Source organism: Onychostruthus taczanowskii, unplaced genomic scaffold (assembly GCF_017590055.1).
Source record: "Onychostruthus taczanowskii isolate IOZ18803 unplaced genomic scaffold, ASM1759005v1 scaffold3, whole genome shotgun sequence".
In the NCBI taxonomy this organism is placed as follows: Eukaryota; Metazoa; Chordata; class Aves; order Passeriformes; family Passeridae; genus Onychostruthus; species Onychostruthus taczanowskii.
In genome coordinates, this window is record NW_024500349.1 from 25,489,455 (window position 1) to 25,502,576 (window position 13,122).

The window sequence follows — 13,122 nt, forward strand, 5'->3', positions numbered from 1 at the left end:
GCAGTGAGGTAAGGGTACAGTGATTAAGTAAGCCCAGATCTCTGGGTGGGAACTGCTCCCCACCTGCTCCTTGGCAGGGAACAGGAATGGGCATCTCCCAAGCCTGGATGAGGACGGGGCCTTTCCCATGGCTGGGAGCACAGCTCAGGCCTGGAGGTCTCCTGGTAGCTGCTCCTGCTGGGGTATCCCATTTATCCTGGGAGATAAAAACGTCCCACACACGTGTGAGAGTCCAGAGCAATCTTCCAGGTCCTTGCAGCTCCAGAGCTGGGATAGCAGCTCTGGCAGTGGGACACATTCCTGGTTTTCCACACAGACTCGGTGACCCATCCCATGCTGCTTTGGGAACGTGCCTTTGCCTTAGAGTTTTGGGAGCCCTGGCAAGCTCGGGGCTGTGGCTGCTGCTCAGTGGCAGCCCAGGGAAGCCAGGCAGGCTCCAGGGATTGTGGCAAAGCCACGAGGAGGGAGGGGAGTCAGGCCATGTGTGTGCTACAGGGTCACCGGTCCCTGGTGTCCCCAGGTCTGGCTGTGGAAGTGGCAGTGCTCAGTGCCACCGCTGCTGTCCCCGTGTGCTGGCAGTGCCCGGGGTCAATGCACTGTCACAGTCTGCAGAGGGAGGAGGGGAGGGCCAGGAGCTGCTGGCACTGCAGCAGCCCGAAGTGCATCTGTGCCAGGCACAGAATGCTGAGTGATGGGGGTGATGTCTGTATGATTATCCTTGGAGAGATCCCAAAGCCTGGCTCCCAGGCTCTGCCTCCCTCTTGAAACCGGCAGGTTCGTTGTGTGACGGGCCCGGCGGCAGCGGGGGGAGGGCGGGAGGGGGTGGGAGAGAGCGGGCCGGGAACGGGCGGAAAAGCTCGGGATTAACGCGGGTTCAGAGCTAAGAGACCCCGCGGCATCCCGCGGTAAAAAAAAGGAAAGGCCGGGAAAACCCGCCAAGCACGGAGCGCGTGAGCCGCGGCTGCTGGGAGGTCAAAGGGCGGAGGTGAGGAAGGAGCCGCTTCCCGGTGAGGTGAGGAGGGAGCGGGGCGGGCGGGGGGTACCGCGATCGGCTCTGGAAATAACCCCCCAGCACCCTGCCCTGCTCGGTGTGCCCTGGCGGGCCCCGAGCCTGCCCCCCGTGCCCGGGTGCACCGGTGGGGAGCGGGGCGAGCGCGGCCTGCTTCGCTCCGCGGCTCCGCGCGTGCCACGCGGACCCCGGCCCTGCGCCCCGGGGTGGGCCCGGTGCCGCCCGTCCCGCGGGTCGTCACCTGCCCGGGCACCGCCGGAGCTGCAGCAAGTCTGGGGGCGGCTGAGGCCCGGAGTGAGCAGGGAACGGCTGTGTGACATCACTGCTGTGTGACATCACTGCTGTGTGACATCACTGCTGTGTGACATCACTGCTGTGTGACATCACTGCTGTGTGACATCACTGCTGTGTGACATCACTGCTGCCTTCTGCCTGCTTCTTCCTGCCCTTAAGCAGTGCCTGTACCCCAGAAATGGGCTGAGGAGCCTCGGCCTGACCCTCCATGTCCCCCTGCAGGGCGTGTTCCCAGGATCCCGGCCCTTTGGGATGAGCACGGTGCAGTGGTGCTTGGACAGGGCCATGAGACCTGGGGGCTGCTGAGCCACAGCCCAAGCCCAGCACTCCCAGCACTCCTTGGCCACCAGGACACCACGGAGCAGCTGTGCAGGGCCAAGGCCAGCGGCGTGGCCGTGCTGCAGCCCGGGCCTCGCCCTGGAGCTGACGCCGCGGGAGGGCGGCCGCAGAGTGGATGTCAGGAATGGTGCCATCGGTGGCGGGACGGGACGGCCTCGCCCGGGGTCAGCCAGCAGCTGCGTGCTCAGGGCCGCGGCCACGGCCGTGTCTGTGTGCCAGCCGGAGCTTGGGCAACGCCGGGAACTCGGCTGGGGCTTGGCCCGAGGGCTCGGCTCTCCGTTCCCTTGGGCTCGGAGCGAGCTGCAGCAGGGATGGTCCCCCCAGGGCTGCGGCTGTGGGACAGGGGTGCGGGTCCCCGGGAGAGGGGATGTGTTACATCGGGAAAACTGCAGGCAGCAGGACTCTCGCCAAGTGTCAGAGTCGGCAGCTGCAGGAAGGGCCCTGCAAAGGCGCTTCCCCGGAGGTGAAGGAGCAGGCACTGCTGGCAGGACAGCGGGGGCATTGCTGGGGAGAAGGGAAGAAACATCCCTCGGCCTCGGGCGCTGCTTGCCCTTCTCGTGCCCAGTGCCTGGCCCACTTCTGTTCCCGGGAATCAGAGTCACCTCTGCCCCCGGCACCGAGCCAGGGCTCCCGGTGCAAGGCGCTCCCGATGTGCTCTGCCCCGCGGTGCTGCAGGGCTCCTCATGCGCAATCCCCGCCATCAACTCCTGCTGTCCCTGCGGGGATACTCGGGACTGCCAGCGCCTGACCGGCACATTCCCGCCGTGCCCGGGCGCACGGGCCGGCTCCGCTCTCCCCCGAGCCCCAGCGCGGCCGGTGCCCGGTCCCGCTCCACGTGCTCCCGCCGCCTCCGCGCCGCTTCCGGGGGCGTGGCTGGCCAAAGGAGGGGGTGTGGTCCGGGGCGTGATTATGCAAATAAAGGCGTCTATCGCGCCGTGTGGGCGTGGCCATGCAAATAAAGCCTATATTGGGTGCTAACCGCTCTCGTGAGGGCGTGGTCGGATGGGTGTGGGCGTGGTCACGCTGACGGCGGGGGGTGTGGCCGGCGTGCGGCGCTGCGCGCGCGCGGTCGGGGCCCGGCGGCACTGGAGTGGAATACTCCGTGGGTTTGTGCAAGTTCCCTGAGCCCTCCAGAACCAGAGAGCTTTGCTGCCCTGGGTTTTTGGGAAAGGATTCCAGGGATGGGATGTGTAAAGGGACTGGAGTGAAATCCTCCGTGGGTTTGTGCAGGTTCCCTGAGCCCTTCAGAACCAGACAGGTGTGCTGCCCTGGGTTTTAGGGAAAGGATTCCAGGGATGGGATGTGTAAAGGGACTGGAGTGAAATCCTCCGTGGGTTTGTGCAGGTTCCCTGAGCCCTTCAGAACCAGACAGGTGTGCTGCCCTGGGTTTTAGGGAAAGGATTCCAGGGATGGGATGTGTAAAGGGACTGGAGTGAAATCCTCCGTGGGTTTGTGCAGGTTCCCTGAGCCCTTCAGAACCAGACAGGTGTGCTGCCGGTTTGTGCAGGGAAAGGATTCCAGGGACGGGGTGTGTAAAGGGAACAGTGGGACTGGCAGTGAAATACTCCGTGGGTTTGTGCAGGTTCCCTGAGCCCTCCAGAACCAGACAGCTGTGCTGCTCTGGGTTTTTGGGAAAGGATTCCAGGGATGGGATGTGTAAAGGGAACAGTGGGATAGACAGTGGAATACTCCGTGGGTTTGTGCAGGCTCGCTGACCCCTCCAGAACCAGAGAGCTTTGCTGCCCTGGGCCTCTGGGACCTGGCGCTGTGCTCGCTGCAGTTATCAGCCCCCTGAAACATGAACTTTGGGATTTGGTCAAAATTTAGGACTCGACTTCCTCGTGTGAGTCAGAATGAACATCTTTACGTTATCTTTAATCCAACGAGCGAGGAGCTTTTGCAATGCTGAGGCAGTTGTGGGGCTGTGTTTGGGAGAATCCCGGGGAAAGAACTCCGGAAAGATTTTGGCCTTGGTGCCAGAATTTCCTGAATGCAGCATCCACGTGTTGTTCCGGGTTGTTGAAAGGCAAACCAAGTTTCTTTTCATTCAAGAGGCAGAGATGAGGCTTGAGCTCCCTCTCTGTGAAACCAGAGCTGTGAGGGCAGGACTAGGGTGGTAAATTTGGGATTACACGAGCTGTTGTGTAATGCAGAAAGGAGATTAGCTGGCTGGGACTGGGAAGAGAGGAAAACACCCCGGGATGTTCCCTGAACGTGTGACACAGCTCTGTGTTTCCAGGTACAGCTTGGCTTGGCTTATTTTTCCAATCATGATTTAAGTATAGCATCCCAAAAGAGCCCTGAACAATCAGGGTTTGTCTCAGGAGCATTAAAATAGTATTTTAAGTGTCAGAATCCTATGATGAATGAATTAGTCAAGCTCTCACTGAGTTACTCAACACTGTTTTCAGTCAGGGGGTTGCTGGGCCTGTCTGGCGTCAGAGCTTGGATCATTATGCACCAAAAAACTCCCCTTTTTTCCCCCTCTCTGATGAGAATTTAAAAAGTAGAACAGGTACAGCTCGAGGAACAAAAATAGCATTACCTGCCTGCAGTGGAATGTAGTGGGTGAGGAGCAGCAGCAGCAGAGCCCTTCCAGCAGCTCCTGGCAATCCTTTCCAGGCCAGGCAGCTGCAGGCACCCCCCTTTCCTTGCTCCCCTTTCCCAGGAGGCTCTCCAGGAGCTCTGGGGGCAGGGGGGCACCAAGCTGTCCCCGTGCCAGGCAGCTTGGCACACGGGGCTCGTGGGACTGGAAGGAGGTGTGGAAGCAGCTTTCCTCGCCTCTAATATCTGTGATTATAATTCCTTTGAATCCCCTTCTCCCCTTTGTGCAGTGCATTAAAGGGTGAGAAAGAAAAGCTGAAGGAACTGGGCAGTTCTGTGGTGGTGCAGCTGCTGTTCCCACGTCTGGGGGTGTTGCTGCTCACATCCAAGGTACCCAGGACAGGGAGGAGCAGGGAATTGAGGGTGGCTGTCTTGGAGGGAATCTTTTCATTCATGTCCTCAGGTGAAAACCCAGCCCCAAAGGCTCAGAACAGCCTTTGGCATAACTGGGAAAAAGTAAAGTTCTCCTCCCAGGAAAAGAGTGAATTCAGCTGGAGTGAGAGCGTGGTGGGCAGTGGAGAGGGGAGCAGGATTGCAGTTCTTAAATCTGAATTAATCTTGTGTGGAGCATTGTGACGAAGGAATAATAGTTGGTTTGTTTACAAAGGACAATGTCCCAGTCAGACTCCGGGACTTGCTGCCTCACAGAGGAGTTTTGGGATTGTTTCTCCATCTGGAAGAAAGAGTGCAGTGATTTCCTGAGCCTGGCTTCCTAGCTGGTGATGATTAGAAAGGAAAATGTTTGGTTCTGTGTGCTGCTGGGGATGCTCGGTGTCCCTGCTCGGGGCTGGCAGCCCTGGCAGCTGGTGTGCTCAGCCCTGCCCTGCTGTGACCCAGAACCTGAGGAAAACCAATGCCAGGCAGGTGTGTCACCTTACAGGGGCTGTGTCCCTCTGGGTGGCCTCTGCAAGCCCCAGAGATGTGGCAGTGCAGACTCCTGAGCCATGGGGACTGTCCTGAGCACAGCTTTGGGGTTATTGCTGGGGGAGCCACGCAGGGCAGTGCAGGGTTATGTGTACATTTTTGCTTTTCATTTCATGGATAAATGGTCAGAACTGTGGGGTTTGTCTCCCTTTTGTCACCCTGCACATCCTACCTGTGAGGGGATCCCTGGCAATGCCATGACTGACCCCAGAGCTTCCAGAGCTCCAGAGTCAGGGTGGGAACACGGCTGAGGCTCTGGCTGGGTCTGTGTGGAAATGGCAGCGTGTTCCCCAGGGAGCCAAGGGCACGCTGCTGCTTTCCTGCCAAATCCACGGGTTGTGGAAACCCTTCACTCAACAGGAGCCCCCAGGCCTCCCTCTGAAACGGGAACACTCTTGGTTTACCTTTCCACAAGGTGTTTTTCAGGGAAATGATAGAGCTCAAGGGATAACCTGTGTTTGCCAGAGCTCTAGTTCCAGTAAGTCAGGAAACCCCTGCCAGTGGTAGCTGGCCCTTGCTGCAGGGGTGGTTTGTGGCTCAGATGATATTTCTGGGGGGCTTTTGGAGGGGTTTTCTTCTAGGAGACAAATGGGCCCCGTATGGGCTGCGGGTTTGGAAAATGCAGAGTTCTGCTCAGAGGGTGTGCATGGATGTGGTTTTACCTGGGAAAGGTTTTGGGAGGCTGCTCAGAGGGTTTACATGGATGTGGTTTTACCTGGGAAAGGTTTTGGGAGGCTGCTCAGAGGGTGTGCATGGATGTGGTTTTACCTGGGAAAGGTTTTGGGAGGCTGCTCAGAGGGTGTGCATGGATGTGGTTTTACCTGGGAAAGGTTTTGGGAGGCTGCTCAGAGGGTTTACATGGATGTGGTTTTACCTGGGAAAGGTTTTGGGAGGCTGCTTAGAGGGTGTGCATGGATGTGGTTTTACCTGGGAAAGGTTTTGGGAGGCTGCTTAGAGGGTGTGCATGGATGTGGTTTTACCTGGGAAAGGTTTTGTGGGGCTGGGGCAGGGATGTGGCACAGCAGGGCTGGGAAAGGAGCTCCAGGTCCTTCCAGGGACAATGTCTGCCCATCCTGGGCACTCCTGAAGGTGTTACTGTCCTCTTGAACTGTCCCTGCCCTGCCAAGCTGTGGGCTGAAGCATCTGTCGTGGCACATCCCTTAAAAAGAGTTGCAGAGAAGGTGCAGTTCAGGTATTGAGGCATGGATTGGAATTTTGAGTTTGCCCGTTGCAGGAATAAACACCAAACCATGCAGACAGAATGCGTTGCCTGCATTAAACAGGCTGGTTTGGGTTTTATTTCCTAATATTGGTCATTAAGCAGCGATGCTGATTTCTGTTCTCAAGGAGAGTTTTGAGCCAGGAAATGTGGAAGAAGCAGGGATGGGAGTTGTGCTCAGATCCTGGTTTGCTGAGGTGGAAGATAACTGAGGAAGAGAGTGAATCTCCACTGAGCTCCTGGGGATGGTGACTGGCTCCTGGTGCTTCCCAGGCCAGCTCTGCCTCACCAAAGCAGAGCTGGAGCTGGGCAGGAATCCTTGAAGTGCTGATTTATGGGTGCTTTCAGCACTCCTGCAGTCAGGGTGATGCAAACCCAGAGGCGTTTCTGCTCCTCTTTTGAAGAGCAGCAAGGCCACAAAGGGAGGATTGAGACAAAAATCAAACCTGACTGTCAGAGGGCATCAGGGACACACATTTTTCTGGGAATGTCCTCATGGCAAGAAGGTGCTAAAGAGCAGAGAGGAAAACGTGGTGTGTGGCATCCCCAAAACTGGAGTGTTCAGCACCTTTTGACTCTTGGTGATGGAAAAATTGGGGTTAAATGAGTGTACTCAGAGCAGCAGTAACAGCCTTGTTAATGGCCTGGGTGTTCTCAGGGGGGCTCTGGGGGCTCACTCAGCACTGAGGGGGCTCTGGGGGCTCCCTCAGCCCTGTGGGGGTCTCTGGGGGCTCACTCAGCACTGAGGGGGGCTCTGGGGGCTCACTCATCACTGAGGGGGCAAACGTGGTGTGTGGCATCCCCAAAACTGGAGTGTTCAGCACCTTTTGACTCTTGGTGATGGAAAAATTGGGGTTAAATGAGTGTACTCAGAGCAGCAGTAACAGCCTTGTTAATGGCCTGGGTGTTCTCAGGGGGGCTCTGTGGGGGCTCACTCAGCACTGTGGGGGCTCTGGGGGCTCACTCAGCACTGGGGGGGCTTTGGGGGCTCACTCAGCACTGAGGGGGGCTCTGGGAGCTCACTCAGCACTGGGGGGGCTCTGGGGGCTCACTCAGCACTGAAGTGCCAGAGCAGACCGTGCACATTCCAGTTGTAAATGACATAAAGCAAGGAAAGGCTGCACGTGTGACTCAGGAGTGAGAAATGGGTCTGAGCAATTAAACATGGCCTAAAATTGGGCTGGTGGTGGGGAAGGACAGTGCTGAGGTTGGGATTCAAGCAAAAATAGCCAGCTGCAGGCATGAGGATGATTGACGAGGTGTAATCCCTAATTAAGAGAACCTGGTGACCTCCTGTGTGTGTGTGGGAAGGGGGAGGTGGAAGCTGGAGTGTGGAAATTGGTGGTGGTGGCCTTGGCAGCGCCGTGGGAGCGCTTGGGCTTCTCCAGCCTCAGCAATTCCATGGCTCCACATGCCCTGCTGGGGCTGGCTGTGCCCACCCTGTAGACATTTCTGGGGCTGCTGAGGAGCAAATTGGATCAACATCTGTTGGGAATAATTTGAGCGAAGCTCGTTATGCTCTGAGTGAGCCCCCAGAGTCCCTGCTGTCCCTGTGGCTGTCACTGCTTGGGCCGGGGGTCCCTGCCCGTGGCAGTGGGAGAGGGGCTGTCCCTGCTGGCAGGATGAGGAGTGCTGTGCCCTCAGGGCTGGCCTCCAGTGGTGCCCAGGCAGCTCTCAGGGCTGTGCCCAAGGAGCTTGTGTCCCTCCTCACGGGCTGTGCTGGGGACTGGGGTGGCCTGGGCTCCTCTTTGCTGCTTGTCCGTGCCATGAGCAGTGCTGGGGGCTCAGGATGGCACACAGCAGACCAGGTTGCCATTCCGTGAATGACACACAACCAGAGGATCGTGGTTCGTGGTTTAAGGCTTGGGCAGGGCCTTGAAGCCCATCTTGTTCCATTCCCTGCCATGGCAGGGGCACCTTCCACTGTCCCAGCTCCAAGCCCCATCCAGCCTGGCCTTGGATAATCCAGGCATTGAGCAGCCACTGCTTCTTCTTCTCTTCCAGGGCCTCTCCACCCTCTCAGGGAACAATTCCTAATTCCCAATCTCCCATCCATCCCTGCCCTCTGGCAGTGGGAGCCATTCCCTGTGTCCTGTCCCTCCATCCCTGTCCCCAGTCCCTCTCCAGCTCTCCTGGAGCCCCTCCAGGCCCTGGCAGGGCTCTGAGCTCTCCCTGGAGCCTTCTCCTCTCCAGGGAACATTCCCAGCTCTCCAACCTGGCTCCAAGACAGAGAGCCTCCAGCCCTCTCTTCTGGACTCCCTCCAGCAGCTCCACATCCCTCTGCTGTTGGACCCCAAGACTTTGCTCAAGCCCAGGCAGATGATCCAAAAGCACTTTGCCTATTTTGTATTCCAAACAAGAGGCTTGGGCCGAGATGCTCACCCTGGTGTGGCATAGAATGAGTAGAATTACTAGCTGTAGTAGAAAGGGAAGAGCATTGCAGGTCTGTGCTGGACAAGCTGTTTACACAAGGCTCCAGCCCGGAGGGATGGATGGATGGATGGATGGATGGAGCAGGGCAGGGCTGCAGGGATGGATGGATCAGGGCAGGGCTGGAGGGATGGATGGATGGATGGATGGATGGAGCAGGGCAGGGCTGCAGGGATGGATGGATCAGGGCAGGGCTGGAGGGATGGATGGATGGATGGATGGATGGAGCAGGGCAGGGCTGCAGGGATGGATGGATCAGGGCAGGGCTGGAGGGATGGATGGATGGATGGATGGATGGAGCAGGGCAGGGCTGCAGGGATGGATGGATCAGGGCAGGGCTGGAGGGATGGATGGATGGATGGATGGATGGAGCAGGGCAGGGCTGCAGGGATGGATGGATCAGGGCAGGGCTGGAGGGATGGATGGATGGATGGATGGATCCGGGCAGAGCTGCAGGGATGGATGGATGGATGGATGGATGGATGGATGGATGGATGGATGAGGGCACGGCTGCAGGAGGATGGATGGATGGATGGATGGATGGATGGATGGATGGATGGAGTGCCTGTGCCTGGCCTGGGGTGTAGGGCCAGGAGAGGTGGCACTGCACACCTGGGGTTTCTGGGGTGCTCTCGGGTGTAACTGTTGCATCAGGCTCTGGTATTTTTAGGAGAAAGTGATTCCCCAGCCACTTGTGGAGCGGCTGCATGGATAAACAAAGAGGAGGAGATTATTCCAAAGGGATCACGTGGGATGCTTTGTGTCAGGGTTTGCCAGGGCAGGCTCTGGCCTCTCTGGGTCCCTGGGATTCCTGAGCGTGGCCAGGATGCACCAAGAGAGCAGCCAGCCAGGGGCTCGGGTCCCAGGGACCCCTGGAGCCAAGGGACCCTCCCCTGGCTGTGCTCAGCAGTGCCTGGTGCTCCTCTGCTGCCTGTGCACCCCCTGAGGCAGGCACAGTGTCCTGGGAGAGGATTTCCCCGGCTTAGCTCGGCTTTATTTTGAGCTGCTGCTGCGGGGTTGGTCTGATGCACACAGGGTTGTTCCTGGGGTCCCCTCCTGATCAAATTGCTGCAGCTGGAAAAGCCTTCTGAGGCTGCTCCCTGTCTTTGGGCATCCTTGGGAGGCTGCTCCCTGTCTTTGGGCATCCGCTCTCTGTCTTTGGGCATCCTTGGGAGGCTGCTCCCTGTCTTTGGGCATCCTTGGCAGGCTGCTCCCTGTCTTTGGGCATCCTTGAGCTCTCCTGTGTCCCTTGTGGGATGAGGAGGAGAAGGGGCAGGATTTCTCAGCAGGTGTGAGGATGGATTTACATCCCGATTCCATTTCATTCCTCATTCCTAACACACAGTTTCCTGTTTCACACTGCATGGTGTCACACCTTCAGGGAATCCTGGGGATCCCAGGATGGTGTTTTCCCACTTGCTGGAACTGGATGATCTTTAAGGTTCCTTCCTGCCCAAAGCACTCTGGGGCTCTGTGCCTGTGGAGGTGGATCATTGCACCTGTGCAGGGTGGGGCAAGAACTCTGTGCTGGAGAAGAAGGGCTTGGGAAATGTTTCCTTGTGTTTGCAATCTCTGTTCTTCTCTGTTTCCTTGTGTTTGGGAGCTCTGTGCGAGGGAGATGGATGCAGCCAAAGGAGGGAACTTTGAAATCATGTTTTTTTTTTAAATTTGGGTATTTTCTCTTTCTGTCACAAAACCCAAACTTCTGTGCTTCGTGGCTCTGATGTGGAACATCCTATCCTGTCTCATGATCCACAGCAACAAGCTCTTGTCTGGTGTTGCTGGGAGTATTTTGGGAAGGAAGAAGGGATGGAAACCACATTCGGTGAATGAGTTCCAAAGCAGGAGTGGAACTGAGGTTCTTCTCTTGTGGCAGAAAAGTTTAAAGATGTCCTGAAAACCGTTTTGGAGACGGATTTTGAATGTCAGCCCAGCTGACATTGAAAATGTCATTATCCTGACAGCACTGCTGGGTTAACCCCTTGCAGCCAGGCCTTGTTCCTGGCAGCAGCAGTAGGATTAACCCCTTGCAGCCAGGCATTATCCTGACAGCACTGCTGGGATTAACCCCTTGCAGCCAGGCCTTGTTCCTGGCAGCAGCAGTAGGATTAACCCCTTGCAGCCAGGCATTATCCTGACAGCACTGCTGGGATTAACCCCTTGCAGCCAGGCCTTGTTCCTGGCAGCAGCAGTAGGATTAACCCCTTGCAGCCAGGCATTATCCTGACAGCACTGCTGGGATTAACCCCTTGCAGCCAGGCCTTGTTCCTGGCAGCAGCAGTAGGATTAACCCCTTGCAGCCAGGCATTATCCTGACAGCACTGCTGGGATTTGGGAGGCTGCTCCCTGTCTTTGGGCATCCTTGGGAGGCTGCTCTCTGTCTTTGGGCATCCTTGGGAGGCTGCTCTCTGTCTTTGGGCATCCTTGGGAGGCTGCTCCCTGTCTTTGGGCATCCTTGGGAGGCTGCTCCCTGTCTTTGGGCATCCTTGGGAGGCTGCTCTCTGTCTTTGGGCATCCTTGGGAGGCTGCTCTCTGTCTTTGGGCATCCTTTCCCTGTCTTTGGGCATCCTTGGGAGGCTGCTCCCTGTCTTTGGGCATCCTTGGGAGGCTGCTCTCTGTCTTTGGGCATCCTTGGGAGGCTGCTCCCTGTCTTTGGGCATCCTTGGGAGGCTGCTCTCTGTCTTTGGGCATCCTTGGGAGGCTGCTCCCTGTCTTTGGGCATCCTTGGCAGGCTGCTCCCTGTCTTTGGGCATCCTTGAGCTCTCCTGTGTCCCTTGTGGGATGAGGAGGAGGAGGAGCAGGATTGCTCAGCAGGTGTGAGGATGGATTTACACCCCGATTCCATTCCATTCCTCATTCCTAACACACAGTTAGAAGAAGGGCTTGGGAAATGTTTCCTTGTGTTTGCAATCTCTGTTCTTCTCTGTTTCCTTGTGTTTGGGAGCTCTGTGCAAGGGAGATGGATGCAGCCAAAGGAGGGAACTTTGAAATCATGGTTTTTTTTTAAATTTGGGTATTTTCTCTTTCTGTCACAAAACCCAAACTTCTGTGCTTCGTGGCTCTGATGTGGAACATCCTATCCTGTCTCATGATCCACAGCCACAAGCTCTTGTCTGGTGCTGCTGGGAGTATTTTGGGAAGGAAGAAAGGATGGAAACCACATTCAGTGAATGAGTTCCAAAGCAGGAGTGGAACTGAGGTTCTTCTCTTGTGGCAGAAAAGTTTAAAGATGTCCTGAAAACCGTTTTGGAGATGGATTTTGAATGTCAGCCCAGCTGACATTGAAAATGTCATTATCCTGACAGCACTGCTGGGTTAACCCCTTGCAGCCAGGCCTTGTTCCTGGCAGCAGCAGTAGGATTAACCCCTTGCAGCCAGGCATTATCCTGACAGCACTGCTGGGATTAACCCCTTGCAGCCAGGCCTTGTTCCTGGCAGCAGCAGTAGGATTAACCCCTTGCAGCCAGCAGGCTCCCCGGGGTTAGAGCACTGGATTTTCCCATAGGAAGTGCTCTGTTCCTCGTGACCTCCGTGTCCTCTGGCAGCACAAAGCCCCTTATTTTTCCCATGGGAATGCCAGGGGAGAGCAGGACCTTGCTGTTAGAGCCCATTGTGCAGCTTTTCTCTGAAGGAGCTTGTCTGGAGCCAGGCTCTTGTTTTCCCACCTCTGAAGCCCTGAGGAATGTTCCCTGGCCCTCGATGGGGGACGGTCCCTGCCTGCTGAGGAGAGGAGAGTTGGCTTCTGAGGTCTGTGCCTCTCTCCCTGCCCTCCTCCCTTGGTGGGCAGTGAGGTTTGGGAGCTCCCGTGGCAGTGAGAGCATCGGAGCCCTGAGCCACCTCCAGGGCCCAACAGAGGGCAAGGAAATCCAGCTGCTTTGCTGGGGTGTGAACAACCCAGGATCTGCTTTCTGATCTGCAGGGAGCCCGAGATTTCCCTTGTTCTGGGGTGCCTGTGGTGCTGGGTTTGGGTGGGGAGGGCTGGATCAGCAGGGTTTGTGATGGATCCTGTGCTCTGTGTGAGCTGGGAGGAACCAGGAGTGAGGGAAACACCTGTAACCCCTCCCTGTGTTACAGGACAGCAAGGATGCTCTGTCCTGGCTCACCATCTGAGCTGGAGCCCAGGTGAGATGTGTCAGTTCCTGCAGGAATCTGAGGTGCTCTGGTGTCACTCCTGCTGCTTCCACGTGTTCTGGGGCAGCTCTGGAGGCAGGAGGCTCTCTGATCCCCAGGAGCCTCTGTGGGTTGGTGGATTTAGGGGTACAAGGCAGTGCCTGCAGCACCAGGAGGGGCAATTACTGCTGGT

At 57.2% G+C, this 13,122-nt stretch overlaps 2 protein-coding genes across 4 annotated transcripts in view; one reads left to right on the forward strand and one right to left on the reverse strand.

Moving 5' to 3' along the window:
• Window positions 1-146: 146 nt before the first annotated feature.
• On the reverse strand, window positions 147-2,602 carry LOC121337905 (WAS/WASL-interacting protein family member 1-like). The gene is made up of 2 exons (XM_041408314.1): window positions 1,392-2,602; window positions 147-788 (listed from the first exon to the last, which is right to left on the reverse strand). Exon 1 carries the CDS (start codon window positions 2,341-2,343, stop codon window positions 1,393-1,395), a length of 951 nt encoding a protein of 316 aa, XP_041264248.1. The 5' UTR covers window positions 2,344-2,602; the 3' UTR covers window positions 147-788; window position 1,392.
• LOC121337904 (SREBF chaperone) overlaps window positions 795-13,122 on the forward strand; it is a 54,781-nt gene continuing 42,453 nt past the window's right edge. For 2 of the 3 annotated variants that reach the window (XM_041408310.1, XM_041408312.1), the window contains exon 1: window positions 795-1,012. The gene's annotated coding sequence lies outside the window, so the exon portion shown is untranslated. The remainder of the gene's footprint in view (window positions 1,013-13,122) is intronic. The other variant, XM_041408311.1, reaches the window with a different exon arrangement.

Excerpts from the sequence above, each read along its gene's own strand:
- LOC121337905 (XM_041408314.1), bottom strand. The coding sequence starts at position 2,343 with ATGGCGGGGATTGCGCATGAGGAGCCCTGCAGCACCGCGGGGCAGAGC.